Source organism: Aspergillus pseudonomiae (genome assembly GCF_009193645.1).
Source record: "Aspergillus pseudonomiae strain CBS 119388 unplaced genomic scaffold BDV37scaffold_70, whole genome shotgun sequence".
NCBI lineage: Eukaryota > Fungi > Ascomycota > Eurotiomycetes > Eurotiales > Aspergillaceae > Aspergillus > Aspergillus pseudonomiae.
The window spans coordinates 168069-185229 of record NW_022476062.1 but is presented as its reverse complement, the minus strand read 5'-3'; the positions used below and the strand labels follow the sequence as shown (position 1 = coordinate 185229).

General features: G+C 50.3%; 3 protein-coding genes across 3 annotated transcripts; 1 reads left to right on the top strand and 2 right to left on the bottom strand.

Moving 5' to 3' along the window:
* Positions 1-606: 606 nt before the first annotated feature.
* Positions 607-2326, bottom strand: BDV37DRAFT_286125 (alpha-amylase; the record flags this gene model as incomplete). The annotated part of the gene is made up of 2 exons (XM_032087867.1): positions 607-1251; positions 1313-2326. 2 exons carry the CDS (start codon positions 2324-2326, stop codon positions 607-609), a joined length of 1659 nt encoding a protein of 552 aa, XP_031938345.1.
* A 3546-nt stretch (positions 2327-5872) lies between these two features.
* Positions 5873-14158, top strand: ags1 (alpha-1,3-glucan synthase Ags1). Its single transcript, XM_032082819.1, has 6 exons — positions 5873-6778; positions 6832-7007; positions 7067-13057; positions 13114-13319; positions 13384-13897; positions 13967-14158. The coding sequence occupies exons 1-6, from the start codon at positions 6422-6424 to the stop codon at positions 14013-14015; spliced, it is 7293 nt and encodes a 2430-aa protein (XP_031938344.1). The 5' UTR covers positions 5873-6421; the 3' UTR covers positions 14016-14158.
* A 1181-nt stretch (positions 14159-15339) lies between these two features.
* Positions 15340-17049, bottom strand: BDV37DRAFT_256324 (uncharacterized protein). The gene has a single exon (XM_032082818.1). The coding sequence runs from the start codon at positions 16948-16950 to the stop codon at positions 15511-15513; it is 1440 nt and encodes a 479-aa protein (XP_031938343.1). The 5' UTR covers positions 16951-17049; the 3' UTR covers positions 15340-15510.
* Between the last annotated feature and the right edge of the window lie 112 nt (positions 17050-17161).

The window sequence follows — 17161 nt, the reverse complement described above, 5'->3', positions numbered from 1 at the left end:
TCCTTTTTCCTTTGCTTTTCCTTTCGCCCATTCTTTTTCTTTCCCCTAACCCTAAGTCGGATGTTCCGCCGACACGACCCCGAGAAAGATTCTACGTAGCAAGTTGACCTGGTCGACCTTGCGTCATACCTACATTTTGGATATTTTTAATCGGCGGATTTTATAGGTAAAATATGAAGCCAGTCATCTCTTAAGAATTCTCAACAGGTGTAGTATCATGTACAATATTAAATATGTATTTCCCAGATTACCGGATGCCTTCCTGTGAGTAGTGAATATATAACTTAGTGTTGCACTACCAAATATATATAACCATATCATACAACTGTCGAAAATAAAAAAAATTAAATGAAATAAATAAATGAAACAAAACAAAAAATGCTATAAAGTAGAGTCATATATATATCCGGCGTACACATACACTTCGATAGTAAACATTAGAGGATAAACATAACAACAACATCAAGTCACCCATGAGAAGATAGATGTGGTATCTGGGTATCGTACGGTCGGAAGTGTACAATAAGAAAGAATATATACAACAGAACGAGAGTAACGTCATCCATGCACCTCAACAGGCCCTGATATATTAATGTCCCAAGCAGACTACAACAATACCGCAACAAGACTAGACAGGAGAACAGAAAGCAAGACACCGTGAACGGCACTGCTAGTGGCCTTGGCACCGAGAGACACCGCAGCCGCCGCGCCCTTGGTTTTCAGCTCAACAAACGAAACGTTCGCGGACGTGTAACCGCAAAGACCACTGCCCGGCATGAGAGAGGCTGGGAAGAAGACTCTGGGTTCGCCCTTGTCCATGGGAATAATTAGTTCACTTTGCGGATTGACCGTATAGTTCACGCAGTTGAGCACATCCATAACCTCCACGCCTCCGTTGAAGCTCACCGGCATCGTGAGGTTGTATGCGCTGCTATTGGTACCCTGGGTGGACAAGAGCATAACAACCTGGCGGCCCTCGACACCTTTGCGGAAGCCCAATTCACTACCCCCCCGGAAGACGGGGTATGTTTGGAGACTGACGTAGTTCGGATCAAGCTTGTAGGCGTGTTTACGGATCGCGTTCAGTTTCGCGATCAACTTATACAGCTCGGTGTCGGTGTTATATTTGCTGAGCCAGATGGCTTCACGGTTGTCAGGCGTGCCCGATCCGTCCAGATGCTGCTCTTGGCCTTGATAGATCATGGGAACGCCGTCGTAGAGGATGGTGAAGGTCAAAACATTCTTAGCAAGCTGTGTTCAACCCAGTCAGCTATGAAGACTTTCTCTTAATGGTGCGAGTGTGAGTGCATACCGCGATATCATCAGTCATACTCGCAAATCGCGCAAGATCGTGGTTTTCTGAGAACGAGGCGAGGGCAGTCACATCGTCGCAGGAATTCTTCATGATTTCCACCTGGTTGGCCAGGTCACTAGTATTGCCCAAGGTGAAGGCATTGATGACAGAATAGTAGATGGGGTAATTAGGGACACTGCCGATGTACTTATTCTGGTATTCGCAGATGGTGTCGACTTCCCGCTGGAGAACTTCTCCGGTCATGAACGCGCCAACAGCGTCGCCAAAGTTCTTCAGAAAACCAGGGTCCACATGCTTCGCTGCGTCGATACGAAGGCCATCGATAGAGTAAGTGGACATGATTTCTTTGGCCCATTTTTCCAGTGTCTGTTGTACGACCTCATGCTCCGTGAACAGATCGGGCAATGCTACTTTGTTGTCTCCGGTTTGACACAGCTGGGCGTTGGTGTAATTGTTCCAGTCAGTAATCTTACAGTACGGATGAAAGTAACTGGAGTCGTTGAAAGGAGTGAAGACCGAATAATCAATATTCTTGGCGGGATCCTTGCCGTTGGTCATATATGCCATGTTGTTGATGACTGTATCCATCATCAAATACATACCACGAGAGTGGAGGGCCTCACTCAGGTCGAGCAGATCCTGGTGGGTGCCGAAATGCGAGTTGAGTGAGTACAGATCCAGAGGCCAATAGCCATGGTAAGCTTCTCCATAGGACACGCGGCCCTCGATGTTTTCTACGATGGGAGAGATCATGATCGCATCGAAGCCCATGCCCTGGATGTAGTCGAGCTTGTCAATGGTGCCTCGCCAGGTACCGCCACAGTACAGGCCCTGAGTGGTGTTGCACGGGGCGGTTGTGGAGCCATCAGTACGCGCAAATCGATCTGTCATGGTTTGATAGATGGATCTTGACTTCCATTCTGCTGTGGTCGCAGCCAGAGCTGATCCTACAAGGCTGGTGGTAGCCAGGACGGCACTTGCCCATCGCCCCAGGGATGACGACGAAACCATGGTCGCGGGAGTAATTTCCGGTGGATCCTTAACGTGTGTAACCCCAGTTCATGGAGTGACAAGCTGATGGTCGATCTTTGTGGAGATCGTTTGTATGCTCTGCCGTTAAGCTCGAATGGCACACCTGAAACAGTTCGTATACGTGTTTTGTGGGGATGGAAACGGGAGAAGTGGCTGATACTGACAATGGAACACCACGAATGGAAGGGATGACGCGTCAAAGCAATTAATCAAACAAAGAATCAAGGAGTGACGAGTTAAACGATAAACAAATGTAAAGAATGACAGTGGTCAGGTTTCAATGATCGACAGAACGAGGGGATGAATAAGGAATGACAAGAACGATTGTTAGAAAGGAACGAACCATCCCAGGAGAGAGAAAAGGACGGGAAAGGAAGGGAGGAAAAAGGAAGAATAGAACCACAAATAAGGTTCCTGGGGAATGTTACACTCGAGAAATGGATTGAAGAAAGGTGGATCTAGAGCGCAGCTGCAAGAGAGCGCCGGCGTGCCCTAAGTCTGGTTGGTGTATATACATGCAACACGTCCATACCCGCAATAGATGGATATCATGGACAATAGTTCCTCTAGCTACTCCATCGGTCCTGTATATATCTAACAATGACCCCTCTCCTGCTCAGTAGATCGAAGTCTGGAAGGAATTAATCATTTTACCCAATTTTAGGGTCACGACAATGGTCTGCGGATGCCCCCTGGAAATCCCCTCTTTTTTTCCAAGACCTTCGGCTATGAAGAGCCAAGCGAACTTCCGTTTATATCCGGTCACATGCCTTGTCTGGTTTTTTTTCGATCATATTAGGGACTAGCAAGAACCGGGGGAAATGCTTAGAAGAGGACATGTTTCCTCTGCTCCGTGCCTGAATCATGCACTGGTAGTTGAGTGATGCACAGCTCCTTACACGGACGCTGACCTCAAATCCTCCATTGCAACCGTCACATCAGGTCTGCCCTATTGGAGCCGGACGCCAGTTACCTACCCCTGGGTTTTATTGTGGCCACCTCGGCATTGTTTGTGGTCTTAAAATGCCTGGAAAGCCCCTCTCGCCCGGCCCTAAGAGGTGGAACATAAGGCTACTGCCAGGTACATACAAAGGAGACAAGAAGCTGGGAATACTCGGGAAGGGCCGATGACCCGAGACATTGTTTGTGCAACAAGGTGTTTGAGACATCCCTCCTGAGTAATTGATCGTCTGAGTCGCCAATAAAATGGCAATAGTGCCTGGCGTTTTCCATGGACGTATCCATACTCCGTAGTTACATGGGGGATCTGTTAAGTGAGACAGTCAGACCACGACCTACGCCTGCCCAGGAAAGTCCCCCCGAGTGGGTGGCCAGTTCACGCAGTGTTGGCATTTCGTATATGACTTGAGATAATTATGGGCACTGATCGCACGTTGCATGCTGGGGAAGCTAACAGGACCACGATCAGCGCAGCTGTCTTCTTGGTCACCGACTAAAAAAAGAAACAAAGAGTCCGGTGCCTGGTCCAGCGGCGAGGGCAGCGTTGGGCTTTTAGATTAGCAAAGAAACTGCCCACTGGCGGTGGTGAGCTCAGTAATACCGGCTAGTACTACCAAAACCAGTTCTGGGCGGCGTCGTGGTAGCCTTCTCGTTAGTCCATCCTCTTCCTGCCAATTGACTTGACTGAGTGGCGTTCATGGCGGATGGGAATTCCTTGACCTATGCACCAATTAGGGGGCAACGAAGCGAGTGGAGCCGATGGATCTTAACAATCGAGTAAAATCACCTAATGTAGTCTAGGCAATCAACTAAGCCTGCCATGAACAGGGCTTATGCTGGAAAAGCTAGCTTGGTTCTTTTCTTTTTCTTTTTAACTTTATCCTACCACTTCATCTCACCCTGCGATCGACAGTCCGTGTTGGGATTGGACATCCAATCTAAACGTGTCCGATAACAAACTCAATAATACGAATAATTTGATACGATTATGAAATACGGAGTACGGAGTACCAAGAAAGCCATCTAGGATCATACTCCATGTTGTCCGGTGTGAACCACGGAGTAATTCCACACAGAATAGGTCAACTTCGGATATTAGCGAATGGGGGTATATATATAGCCCTGTGAAATCAGTATGATAATGATCATTGGACAACAAGTAAGACATAATTCTAATAATTTATGCACTTTCCGTTTTTCTCTTTTCCTTTTCCCTTTTTTTTTACTAACTTGGTGGCTCGATCAGACCCTGCCCAGTTGATTCTCGGTCAGACACCGGAGGTCGAACCAAGGACCCACGGGAACCCGAAAAATCCGGGCTAAGAAATCTTACACATAATCTATAATTGGCCGAGACCCACCGAGAGTCTGAGATATTGATATCGGATTGGCGACTTCCCGATACTCTTGCCGTGGATCTGAAGCAAGTTAGTGGCTGAGACCGAAAAGTCAACAACCCTAATACCCAAAAAGGGCTACCTGTAGCCAAGAATAAAAATGGGCCCAAAGGTCTAGGACCCGCCGTGACAGTATTCTGGAATCTCCAATCTGTCTCGATGTCCTCACTGGTTTTCCCTCTTCAGGATTATTAATTCTGAAAAAAAAAAAATATTATCCAAGAATCAAAAATTTCTTCTGGGAATCCACGCCGCCATTCACTCGTCGGGTTTCACCCGATGGTTGCAAATAGGGTAGGCTCTATGGGTCCAGGTATCAACCGAGAACCACCACCGTCTGCATGGCACAGAATTGAGATCCCACGCCCTCCCCGACCAATCGGAGTGCCCCGTTCTTATCTAAATCGGTTCTACGGTGCTATCCGGAAGGTGCGGTATGTGTAGACGACGGAACTGTAACGAGAAGAGAAAGAAAGGATTATTACAGTAAGACATATCATGCAGTCTTGGTCTTAGCAAGGCCAATTAAGTCTTACCATCCCAGGTGTCATGCAAGCCACCGTATCGTATCTCTTTCTCTGGTTCGGTTAATTACATTGAGGCGTCAATATACGAGATCTCACCTCTTGAGGTTCGGATATGGCGCGAAATACAGAACCTCCCACCATGGGCCACGACAGTTCGTCGGGAAGCACGTAGCGATCCGGATGTGCAAAGGATCCATCATGAGGGACCAGCGAGACTGACGGCCCAGAGAGGTGTGATTTACTGGATCAGTGTGGGAATGGCTGAATAGGTGTCTCAATTGGCTAAAAGTAATCTATATTTCAAGAAATATGACTGCCCCGTTGGGCTCCACTCATGTGCCGGACCGGGAGTAAACCTAACGGTTTCCAGTCTATACGAGAAGGTATCAATCAATTCGTGAGTTTTTGCTGGGGCGTCCACAAAGTTTTTCGCCTTGGGACCAGCGAGACGTCACTCAAACCGCGGGTCGAGAGGGAGCTCGACCCTTATAGCCAGCGGCAAAAAAAAAAAATAGAACAGAAAATTAAAAAGAAAAAAGAAAAAACGAAAAGTAAAACCCATAGCAGTAAAAAAAGGACGGATGGGAATGAGATCCGGAGAGGCTAGAGTAAAACAGTGCGGTCACTAAGGCTCACCAACTCGTCGCTTTAGCTGATAGGGGACAATAGTCTCATCTGAGCTGGCACTCTGAGCAATAGACGGTGGCCCTCACATCTGAGCCCTGTTTATTATTAGCAGACACGAGACGTCTTTGTTACATTTGATCCACTATCGCTAATGATCACGAATCCTGCCCGCCTTTTATGCTGAGCCTCAAGACAACCTGCTAGTCACTCGGCTGTTCTCTTCTTTTACCTTTTCTCCCTCTTTTTGGACCTTTTCTCTCTCCTCAAGCTTTGTACCATTTTTGCCCGACTGTATTTTGTTTGTTTTCTTGTTTCTCCCCTCCTACACAATAGATTCCATTCGTTGAAAGCCGGTCTGCTCGTTATCTGATGTCTATCGCTCGTTATCAGTACTCCCGACATCATTGACCGAGCAGTAATCCACAGTGTTTGTGAGCGGTACCTCTCTGCGGGACATAAGATTGCGCATATATGATTGCATCATAGCGGATTACCGACTCTTGCTTGCATATTTTGGGTTGTCGCCAACTTGACCACCGGGCGTGCCCGACCTGCCACCCATTATGAAGTGGGCTTTCTCCAGTGCGGTGCTGGCGCTCTTCGCAACAACAGCCACGGCCTGGCCTTACGATGAATCTCTATCCGCATACAACCTTAACGAAAACAAATCCGCGACCAACCCGGCCCAGTATTGGGGAGAATGGCCGGATCACAAGGGGAAATACTTCCCCTCTCCCGACAACTGGCGGTTTCCCATGTATACACTGTTCATGGACCGCTTTGTCAACGGAGATCCTACGAATGACAACATTAATGGAACTCTCTTCGAGCACGATATCTCCTCGACACAAATGCGTCATGGTGGAGACGTAGCTGGTCTAGTCGATACCTTGGATTATCTTCAGGGAATGGGTATCAAGGTTCGTTATTCGTTGAATTCCATTGCGGGGGGTGACATACTGAGAATTCTTAGGCGCTGTATCTCGCAGGAACTATCTTGATGAACCAGCCCTGGGGCTCTGACGGTTATTCCGCGCTCGATACGACACTCCTCGATCAACACTTCGGTGACATTGCGACATGGCGTAATGCTATCGACGAAATTCATAAGCGCGGCATGTATGTCATCTTTGATAACACGATTGCTACGTAAGTCTTTCCGCATTTACGGTAGTGCTTTGGAGGGAATGCCTAACCTTTATTTCCAGGATGGGTGATCTGATCGGCTTTGAGGGCCATCTGAATGATACCACCCCGTTTTCGACCAAGGAACATAAAGCGCTTTGGAAGACCAATCGTCGCTATGTGGATTTCGATCTCGGAAACGACTATAATCAGACCTGCGACTACCCCCGTTTCTGGTATGAGGATGGTTATCCAGTTCAGCAGTCCATGACGGAGGGCCTAGTTGGTTGTTATGACAGCGACTTTGATCAGTATGGTGATATTGAGGCTTTTGGCGTGTTTCCCGATTGGCAACGTCAGCTAGCAAAATTCGCATCCGTCCAGGATCGTCTGCGAGAATGGCACCCCTCGGTCCGGGAGCGGTTGATTCGTCACTCCTGTATGATCATCTACCAGTTGGATATCGACGGTTTCCGTTACGATAAGGCTACCCAGTCCACCGTGGATGCGTTGGGAGATATGTCGATGGCTTATCGCGAATGCGCCCGAGCCGTGGGCAAGAAGAATTTCTTCATCTCCGGTGAAATCACTGGTGGTAACACTTTCGGTTCGATCTATTTGGGTCGTGGTAGACAGCCTAACCAGTATCCTGAGACGGCGGAGAAGGCCATGAAAATGACAAACGAGTCCGAGTCGCAATATTTCCTGCGTGAAGCTGGACATGAAGCGATCGACGCGGCAGCCTTCCACTATTCGACCTACCGTGCTCTAACCCGTTTCTTGGGTATGGACGGTAATTTGGCCGCCGGTTACGACGTTCCTGTCGATTGGGTCGATGCGTGGAATTTGATGCTGCAGTCAAATGACTTCATTAACCCTAACACAGGCAAATTTGATCCCCGTCATATGTTCGGCGCGACCAACCAAGATGTTTTCCGCTGGCCAACCGTCGAAAAGGGTGTGGAACGGCAGTTGCTTGGGCTATATATCACAACATTGCTTCTTCCGGGGATCCCTCTCCTTCTCTGGGGCGAGGAACAGGCATTCTATATCCTGGATGCGACGGCATCTAACTATATCTACGGCCGTCAAGCCATGTCCCCTGCGACTGCGTGGAGAGACCATGGTTGCTTTTCTTTGGATTCTTCCCAGTACTATAAGTGGCCTATTAAGGCTGGTCGTGAGGGCTGCCATGACCCAACCGCCGCGTACGATCATCGTGACCCATCCCATCCGGTGCGCAACATCATCAAGCATATGTACCAGTTGCGCGAAGACTTCCCGGTGCTGAATGATGGCTACTCCATCCAGAAACTCTCAAACATGACTGAAGAGGTCTTCTACCTAGGTTCCAACGGTACTGCTACAGAAACGGGTCTGTGGTCTGTCCTCCGTGATGTCAATGCAGATGTGCAGGATCTAGGCTCCGACGCGAACAACCAGCCGGTTTGGCTCGTCTACCACAACACCAACCGTACCATCGACTATAAGTTCGACTGCAAGGACAATGAGACCGCTCTGATCTCCCCTTTCGCCACTGGCACCAAAGTTAGAAATCTGTTCTATCCCTACGACGAGCACACCTTGATTGATGGCCCCGTCAAGCTTGGGTTGAATGGATCGAGCGAGCTCAACGGCTGCCTGGCTAACATGACCTTGGACGCCTATGCGTTCCGCGCCTACGTCCCCAGTACGCGTTTCAGCAAACCCCGGCCCATGATCACCCAGTTTACTCCCGGTCATGATGTACCTGTTCGCTCCACTGTGGCTCCTAACTTGGACGAAAGCGTGAAGATTGAGCTCTACTTCTCCGAAGAGATGGATTGCGATTCCGTGACCAAATCAATCTCCATCAGCTCTTCCACGGAATCCAAGAAGGTCCCCACCCTCGATGAGAAGACTGTTGACTGTAAGGGAATTCCAACAAGCAACACCTCGTGGACTGGGCAGCTCCCTAGCGTCTTCATGTGGGCTGCCAACTTGACGGGAGTCTACAATGGCATTCACCGAGTTACTGTCAAGAACGCAAGCAGCACTCATGGAAACGCGACAACAAACGCAGTCGACCACTTCCTCTTCCGTATCGGGCAAATCGATAATCCCATGGTCTTTACATCCGCCAACTATTCCAGTAGTTTGCTCCATGAGGAATCGAATGGTACCCTGTTCATCCAGCATCACGCCGCAGGTGCTGATAAGTGGCGTTATTCAACCAATTGGGGAACCACGTTCTCCGATTGGCAGACTTACACAGGTGGTAATGACACTATCACGGAGCTAGAATGGTCTGGAACCAAGAAACAGAAATGGCAGGGACACCATGTGCGGGTCGAGTATTGGAGCAAATGGACGGGTAGCAGCGACTACGTTCAGGAGGGTGATGCTGGAATGAATTCGAATGTGCCACGTCGCTTCCCTCACATCTTCTTCAACGGCCCTTACAATCAGTACGGATATGACGGTGGTCTGGATAACGTGGTCAAACAGGACCACAAGGACGGAATCTGGAAATATCACTTTACATCGGAATGGCCTGCTCAAGCCCAGCTGAACATCTGGGGCATGAACCCGGATGGAAAGCCTGATCAAAGCTGGGTGCTAGGTGATGCCGATAATGATTCTGTTCTCGATCGAATGCCACCCTCCTCTCTGTCTGCAACCCTGATCAACATCACTGAACACCCGCCTAAGCCTTATCTGGCCTGGAATGTCTACATCAACGATGCCACCATGAAGTTCCAGCTGTTCCCTGTTGGGCACCAGAACACCCAGATCGCCATGTTTGTGCTCTTCTGGATCATCCCTGTCATCACTGGTGCGGCATGCGTATACATTTTCATGAAGTCCTTCTATAAAGTCAAGTTCAACCAGATCGGTGTCAGTGAAAAGGCCACACTGATCCCCTTAGCTTTGCGGAGAAAGTTCAAGAGGAATCGTGGCGGCGATGAGGAAAAGATGAACCCCTTGATGCGCCTGGCCAACAAGTCCGGCTTCCTGCAGACCAACACCGCTATTGGCGGCGCCGCTTCTGGAAAGAGACGCATGGTCCTCATTGCGACGATGGAGTATGATATCGAGGATTGGCAGATTAAGATCAAGATTGGTGGTCTCGGTGTCATGGCCCAGCTCATGGGTAAAACTCTGGGTCATCAAGACCTAATCTGGGTTGTCCCCTGCGTCGGCGGAGTCGATTATCCAGTGGATAAACCGGCAGAGCCCATGAATGTCACGATTCTCGGCAACTCCTATGAAGTCCAGGTCCAGTACCATGTCTTGAACAATATCACCTACGTTCTGCTAGACGCCCCTGTGTTCCGTCAGCAATCCAAGTCCGAACCCTACCCAGCCCGTATGGATGACCTCAACAGTGCTATTTACTACTCCGCCTGGAATCAGTGTATTGCGGAGGCATGCAAGCGATTCCCCATCGACCTGTACCATATCAACGATTACCACGGTTCTCTGGCTCCGCTCTACCTTCTTCCCGACACTGTACCGGCTTGTCTCTCTCTTCACAACGCTGAATTCCAGGGTCTCTGGCCAATGCGTACGCAGAAGGAAAAGGAGGAGGTGTGCTCCGTCTTCAACCTGGATATTGACACTGTCAGGCGTTATGTGCAGTTCGGTGAAGTTTTCAACTTGCTCCACTCAGGTGCTAGTTATCTTCGTGTTCACCAGCAGGGTTTCGGTGCCGTCGGTGTGTCCAAGAAGTACGGAAAGCGGTCCTACGCCCGTTATCCCATTTTCTGGGGGTTGAGAAAGGTTGGCAACCTGCCTAACCCCGATCCTTCGGATGTGGGAGAATGGAGCAGGGAAAAGGCCATTGGTAACGCTGATGAGGTTCACGTGGATCCTGACTACGAAGCTGGCAGAGGAGACCTCAAACGTCAGGCTCAGGAATGGGCTGGTCTTGAAGTCAACCCGGATGCTGATCTACTGGTCTTCGTTGGTCGTTGGTCTATGCAGAAAGGTGTTGATCTAATCGCCGATGTGATGCCAGCTGTTCTTGAAGCTCGCCCCAACGTGCAAGTGATTTGCGTTGGACCCGTCATTGATCTTTACGGTAAATTCGCCGCCCTGAAGTTAGACCATATGATGAAGGTTTACCCTGGACGTGTGTTCTCAAGACCCGAATTCACCGCGCTTCCGCCTTATATCTTCTCCGGTGCTGAGTTCGCGCTTATTCCTTCTCGTGACGAGCCCTTCGGTCTGGTCGCCGTCGAGTTCGGCCGTAAGGGAGCCCTGGGTATTGGTGCCCGTGTCGGTGGTCTCGGTCAGATGCCTGGTTGGTGGTATAACGTCGAATCCACTGCGACATCTCATCTTCTGTACCAGTTCAAGCTTGCCATTGACGCAGCCCTCAACTCGAAACAGGAGACCAGAGCCATGATGCGCGCCCGTTCTGCTAAACAGCGATTCCCCGTCGCCCAATGGGTCGAGGATTTAGAGATCCTGCAAACCACCGCAATCCAAGTGCACAATAAGGAACTGGTTAAGCACAACGGTCGCCCGTTCACTCCTACTGGAACAACTACTCCTAGCGGCCTTATGACTCAACCAGCGAGCCCCCTCATGACTCCAGGAATGCAGACTCCTCTTTCTCATTCTAGGGAAAGCAGCTATTCGAACCTCAACCGTTTAAGTGAATATGTTACCCAGCCGAAGACCAGCTACAGCAGAGACCCCAGCCCTAGTGGCACGGAGAAGCCCAAATCAGGGCTTCAGCGACAACTTTCACTTGGTGTTCGGTCCGGTCCCGGTCATCAGAGCCGTCGTGGTCGCGCTCGCCAGCGTGACAGTATCCCAGAACACGACGACACTCAGGAAGCCCACGGTGGCGCCATTACTGATGTTGAGGAAGAAAGCAGTGACGATGACATTGTCAACCATTATGCGGACGACGAGTATACTCTTACGCCTGCGCAAGTCGAAGAAGGCCGCAGGCTCCAGGCCGCCCAGCAACAGGGTGGTGTCCGCATGCCGTTGAGCCCAGGTGGTCGACGTTACAGCCAGGACTCCTTGCACCCCAGAAATGTCCAGCCTCCTTCAAGTCCCGGAACACCCCCAGCCGCTTCCCAGAGTCTCCTTCCTCCTCCCCGGCTCCTCGACCCCGGCAGCCGTCTCAGTAGCGCATCCGTTCTCTCGCTTGACTCTGTCGTTGGTGGCAAGAAGGACTTCAAGCTGCAGAAGGTTGATCCGTTCTTCACTGATAGCACCGGCGAGTATTACAAGGCCTTCGATAAGAGACTTGATGAGCTCAATGGATCGAACTCGGAGTCGCAACTGTGTATCGAAGAATATTTGATCAAGAGTGAAAAGGAATGGTTCGATAAATTCCGCGATGCCAGGCTTGGTCGCACCAAATCACCGACTCCCTCCGTCTACCGTGATAAGCACGGCGCATCGCCTATCGGCTCGTTCTACGATGACAACGGCTCCCGCATGAGTGGCAGCGATGGTCAGCACTCCCAGGACAGTGAAGACGACGAGTTCCTCCTTGGAAAGGACTATGTCCCTCCCACTGGTCTCAAGAAGTGGATGCAGATTCGCATCGGTGACTGGCCTATCTACTCCTTGTTCCTCGCTTTAGGACAGATTATTGCTGCCAACTCGTACCAGATCACATTGCTCACGGGTGAGGTCGGTCAAACTGCCGAGAAACTGTACGGAATTGCAACCACGTATCTGATCACGTCGATTCTCTGGTGGCTTGTGTTCCGCTATTTCAAATCCGTTGTCTGTCTGTCTGCACCGTGGTTCTTGTACGGCATTGCCTTCATTTTTATTGGATCCGCTCATTTTGAGAGCAACTCGTTCAGTCGGGGATGGATACAGAATGTCGGTAGCGGGTTTTACGCCGCGGCCTCGTCTAGTGGTTCTTTCTTCTTCGCGCTGAACTTCGGTGATGAAGGTGGTGCACCGGTGGAAACATGGATCTTCCGTGCATGCCTGATTCAGGGTATCCAGTCTGCCTATGTCATTGCTCTCTGGTATTGGGGTTCGACTCTGTCCCAGACACAGAGCGAAGGCCTCTTGACTCCAGCAAACAATATTGCCAATTCCTGGAAGATGAGGTACGTTCCATCGTTTTTATATACTAAATTCTACTAGCTAACCGAACCTTTCGCAGTGCCATCTGCTACCCCATTGCCGCCGCCCTTTTCGGAATTGGCTTGCTCTTGACATTTGGTCTGCCCAACTATTACCGTCAAACGCCTGGAAAGGTTGCTTCCTTCTACAAGTCCGTGTTCCGTCGTAAGATCGTCCTCTGGAACTTCGTTGCGGTCATCCTCCAGAACTTCTTCCTCAGCGCCCCCTACGGCCGCAACTGGCAGTGTAAGTCCACCTCCGTATAGTACTTTCCCTCCCACCAGGCCAAACTAATTCCGTCTCTTTGCAGTCCTCTGGACATCCCACCACGCACATCACTGGCAAATCGTCATCCTCTGTGTTGTTTTCTACGGCTTCGTATGGGCAGGTTTCCTATTCGTCGTCAGTCGCTACTTCAAATCGCACAGCTGGTTCCTCCCCGTGTTCGCCTGCGGCCTTGGAGCGCCCCGCTGGGCACAAATCTGGTGGGGTGTGTCTGGAATTGGCTACTACCTTCCTTGGGTGACAGGAGGATATACTGGCGGCGCGCTCGCCTCCCGGAGTGTCTGGCTCTGGCTCGGCGTGCTGGACTCGATCCAGGGTCTCGGCTTCGGTATCATCCTCTTGCAAACCTTGACTCGCATGCACATGCTTTTCACGCTTGTTTGTTCCCAAGTCCTTGGTTCTATCGCCACTATTTGCGCGAGAGCCTTCGCCCCGAATAATGTGGGCCCCGGGCCGGTTTCGCCGGATCCTACCTTTGGTGGTAGCGCAGTTGCGAATGCCTGGTTCTGGATTGCTCTGTTTTGTCAGTTGTTGGTCTGGTAAGCTCTTGATATTCCTTGGACTTCATTCTATTCTCTGCAACGATGGCTAACGCGTCATGATTCTAGTGCCGGTTACATCCTCTTCTTCCGGAAAGAACAGCTGTCAAAGCCTTGAGGGCCATGCTTAATGGTGTCGTGTTTTGTTATGATTACTATCGGGAATGTATACATAGTCCAGCGCTCTGGACGTTACTGTCTATCTTAATATAATCCTTTGTATATAGATGACCATAGTCTGAATATATTCAGATCAACGAGAATTTTATGTCAACACTTTGTGGTGCAGAGAGCATTGGCACAGCCGGTGAGATGGTAGATGGAGTCGAAAGTGATCCGATTTCCGTCTAGTATCAAATTTATTCAGTAGTCCTTTCGCTTTGTCTTCAACCCCAGGCAGTCTCTCAAGAAGCCTACTTGACATCCATTCTGAAAAGATTCGAATTCATGCCAGGCTGCAAGGGCTTACTAAGCATATCCCGTTTGTTGACAAGACGCGACGCGTAAATCAATGCTTACTGGGAAACCACCAAAGGACAGACCTGGGAGGAAAATCGATTCAGATTCCAATTCGAATGAACATCGCGTCTCATAGCCACATTAATAACCACTCTGCTCAACAGGTAGTGTACCAGATAGCCATCGTGGAGGTCAAGATCCGATATCGGAAGGGCATGCTAATCACGATTCAAGAGTCCTCCGTATAGATGGTAAAGACGGCCACCACGCGAGAATTCTGAGGAGCTTTACTGAGAATTGGTCTTGTGCTTGCTATTTGTACAGGGTTCAAATATGGCATGCCTTTCTCCTTTAACATATCCCCTCTCTTTCCCCCGCTCGTCTGGTGCAGCAATTCCGAGGTCCCTCGGCTGGCCTCAAACAGGGTTAGCCTCTCGGACACCGGAGATGCCAGCTGAATTTCTCTTCAATGTCCTCAGCCATCAGTCATAAGTGCCTTGGTATTTTTATTGTTTCGTCGCATTGGACTAAATGTCCCGAGTGCCATGGCTGGGAAAAATCAAAAACGACTCATTCTTGTAGCTTGGGCCCCCAGGGCGGTTGTAGCCGTATACTAGCCGACATATATCAAATGGCTTCACATTCGGCCCGCGGTACAACACCACACCCACGCCGATGTTAAATGGTACGACAAGGGTTACAATGGCGTCGACCTTTCCACCAATGTGTAGCCATGCTAGCGAGATAAGCTCATTCCAACGTTCGGCCATGCATCCGTCTACGAAGGTTAGCATCTGACAGTGATCTTCACGTCAATCTGACGATCGGGACTCTATTATGTGGGTATGCGGATCGAACCTAAGTTTATCTTGATGTCGGACAATCCCTCGCTCTTAGTGAGGATGTGGTATAAGGAATTGCAGACAAGAATGAAAGGTATTGTGAAAGGATGCGAACTCTATGGGGTTGGGGAACTGCGAGGCGTACCAACCAAGCACAATGGCTGAGATGTCACTAAAAAGAAAAGAAAAGAACAGAAGAAAAGAACAGAAGAAAAGAAAAAGAAACAAGAAGGCAATAACATTAGTGATACATCTAAGGGGATCACGAAAGGAAAAGTCGAAGACGGAAAACTGTAAGGGGAATCCAAAAAATCACAACATCCCGCAAAGCCCCATATTCCTCATTAAATCACCAGCGACAATGTCAATCCCAGCCGTATCTTCATCCTCCCGACCAAAGGCGATGAACATCACATCGTCCAAATACCCATGGTACTTGTTGCCCGGTGCTTTCCAGCTGATGGAAGTCACGTATAGCATCTCCGTGTGGTCCCATGCCTCTGACTCTCCTGTGGTCAGCGCCTTGGGTTTCTTGCCCTGACCAGGAGTGCCACGACCCGAGATCCAGAGGGGCTTAGTCGATATGCCATGGACATTGAACGGAGCCGACCGGCGGAAGAGCATGACATATGGCTCATACACGCTATGGAATGCATAGAAACTCTTGTGTTGGAAGATGGTGAGGATGAAGGTGTTGAGGTCGGTGGCCTGGCACAGCGGATCTGATCGCTGGCAGAGCGTGATGGTCAAAGAGTTGGTCGCCTGGTGAATCGATTCCAACTCCGCGTCCTTCAATGCCGGAAGGTGTCGTTGTAAACATTGCAGGTCAGTCGCGGCCGCAAGGGGCGCCAAGTCTGGACCGACCGAGCCGTCAAGCTGCAGCCGAGCGAAGACCCGGTTGGGAGCCACATCGTAATGGACATACGCTTGTCCTGTAGCGTCCCAGAAGAGGAACCAGTTCTTCTCGACGGCCCCGTAGGGAAGTGGACGTTGCAACTCGGTGGCCTGGCGGAACCCATGATCGGACAAGAAATCCATGTCCCCCTTCCAGTCGACCAGGGGCCGGAAGTCATGGATCCATTGTCCGAAGCAGGTGAACTGGGAGTTCGACCCGTAGACGGTGTACGGTGCCTCGGGCCCATAGAAGACACGCGCATCGTGCGGTCCGATGTTGAGCGTGAAGTACGACAGGTCGCCCAGGCAGTTGTTACTGTCGCCGACCGTCGCAGCGATCGGAAGGATCAAGGGAGGCTCGACACAGCCTAGGGTTCGTCCGCCATCCCGAAAGACCGCGTCACAGACCAGTTCGGCGAACCAGACCGAGCCCTTGCGCTTGTCGGAAGGCTTGTGCAGTTGCGCGGTGATGATCCATGTATTCGGCTGCTCGGGATGGGGGATGATACTGGGATTGATGGCCTGTCGGCCAGCAAAGTCGATCTTGAACAACTTCTTGTCTGGCGTCGATACGGAGTACAGTTCCGTATGGGTGGTGGACATGTCTATCCTGGAGTCCGACGAGGCATCGAGACCCGTGCGTTGGTCCTCATATTGTGGTTGTTCATATTGCTGACCCCAGCGATTTCCGCTAGGATCCGGACTGGGGCTTTGATCAGGGCTGGGAAAGGAATGATCCCAAGGAAGACTACTACTGCGATGGGGATAGTTGCGATGGTATAATTGAAGCCCTAGTACGGCGAGCACCAGCACCACGCCGACAACGGGGACGATGCGCTTCAACCCTTTCGCCAGCATGACTAACGAAAGAGGGGTAGCAGGGAAATCGACTCCGATAGTCGAGCAAACATCAGCCTATTGTACGAGGGTTCCTTTGGAGCTAACAGGAGAAGTCAACCGCGTTAGGAGGCAAATTAGGGCACGGTGCAGGTTTGGATACTTTTGACCCGCGTGCGTCATTTTTTTTTTTTTTTTCTTCTTTCCTTTTTTTATTCTCTCACGCTCGGCC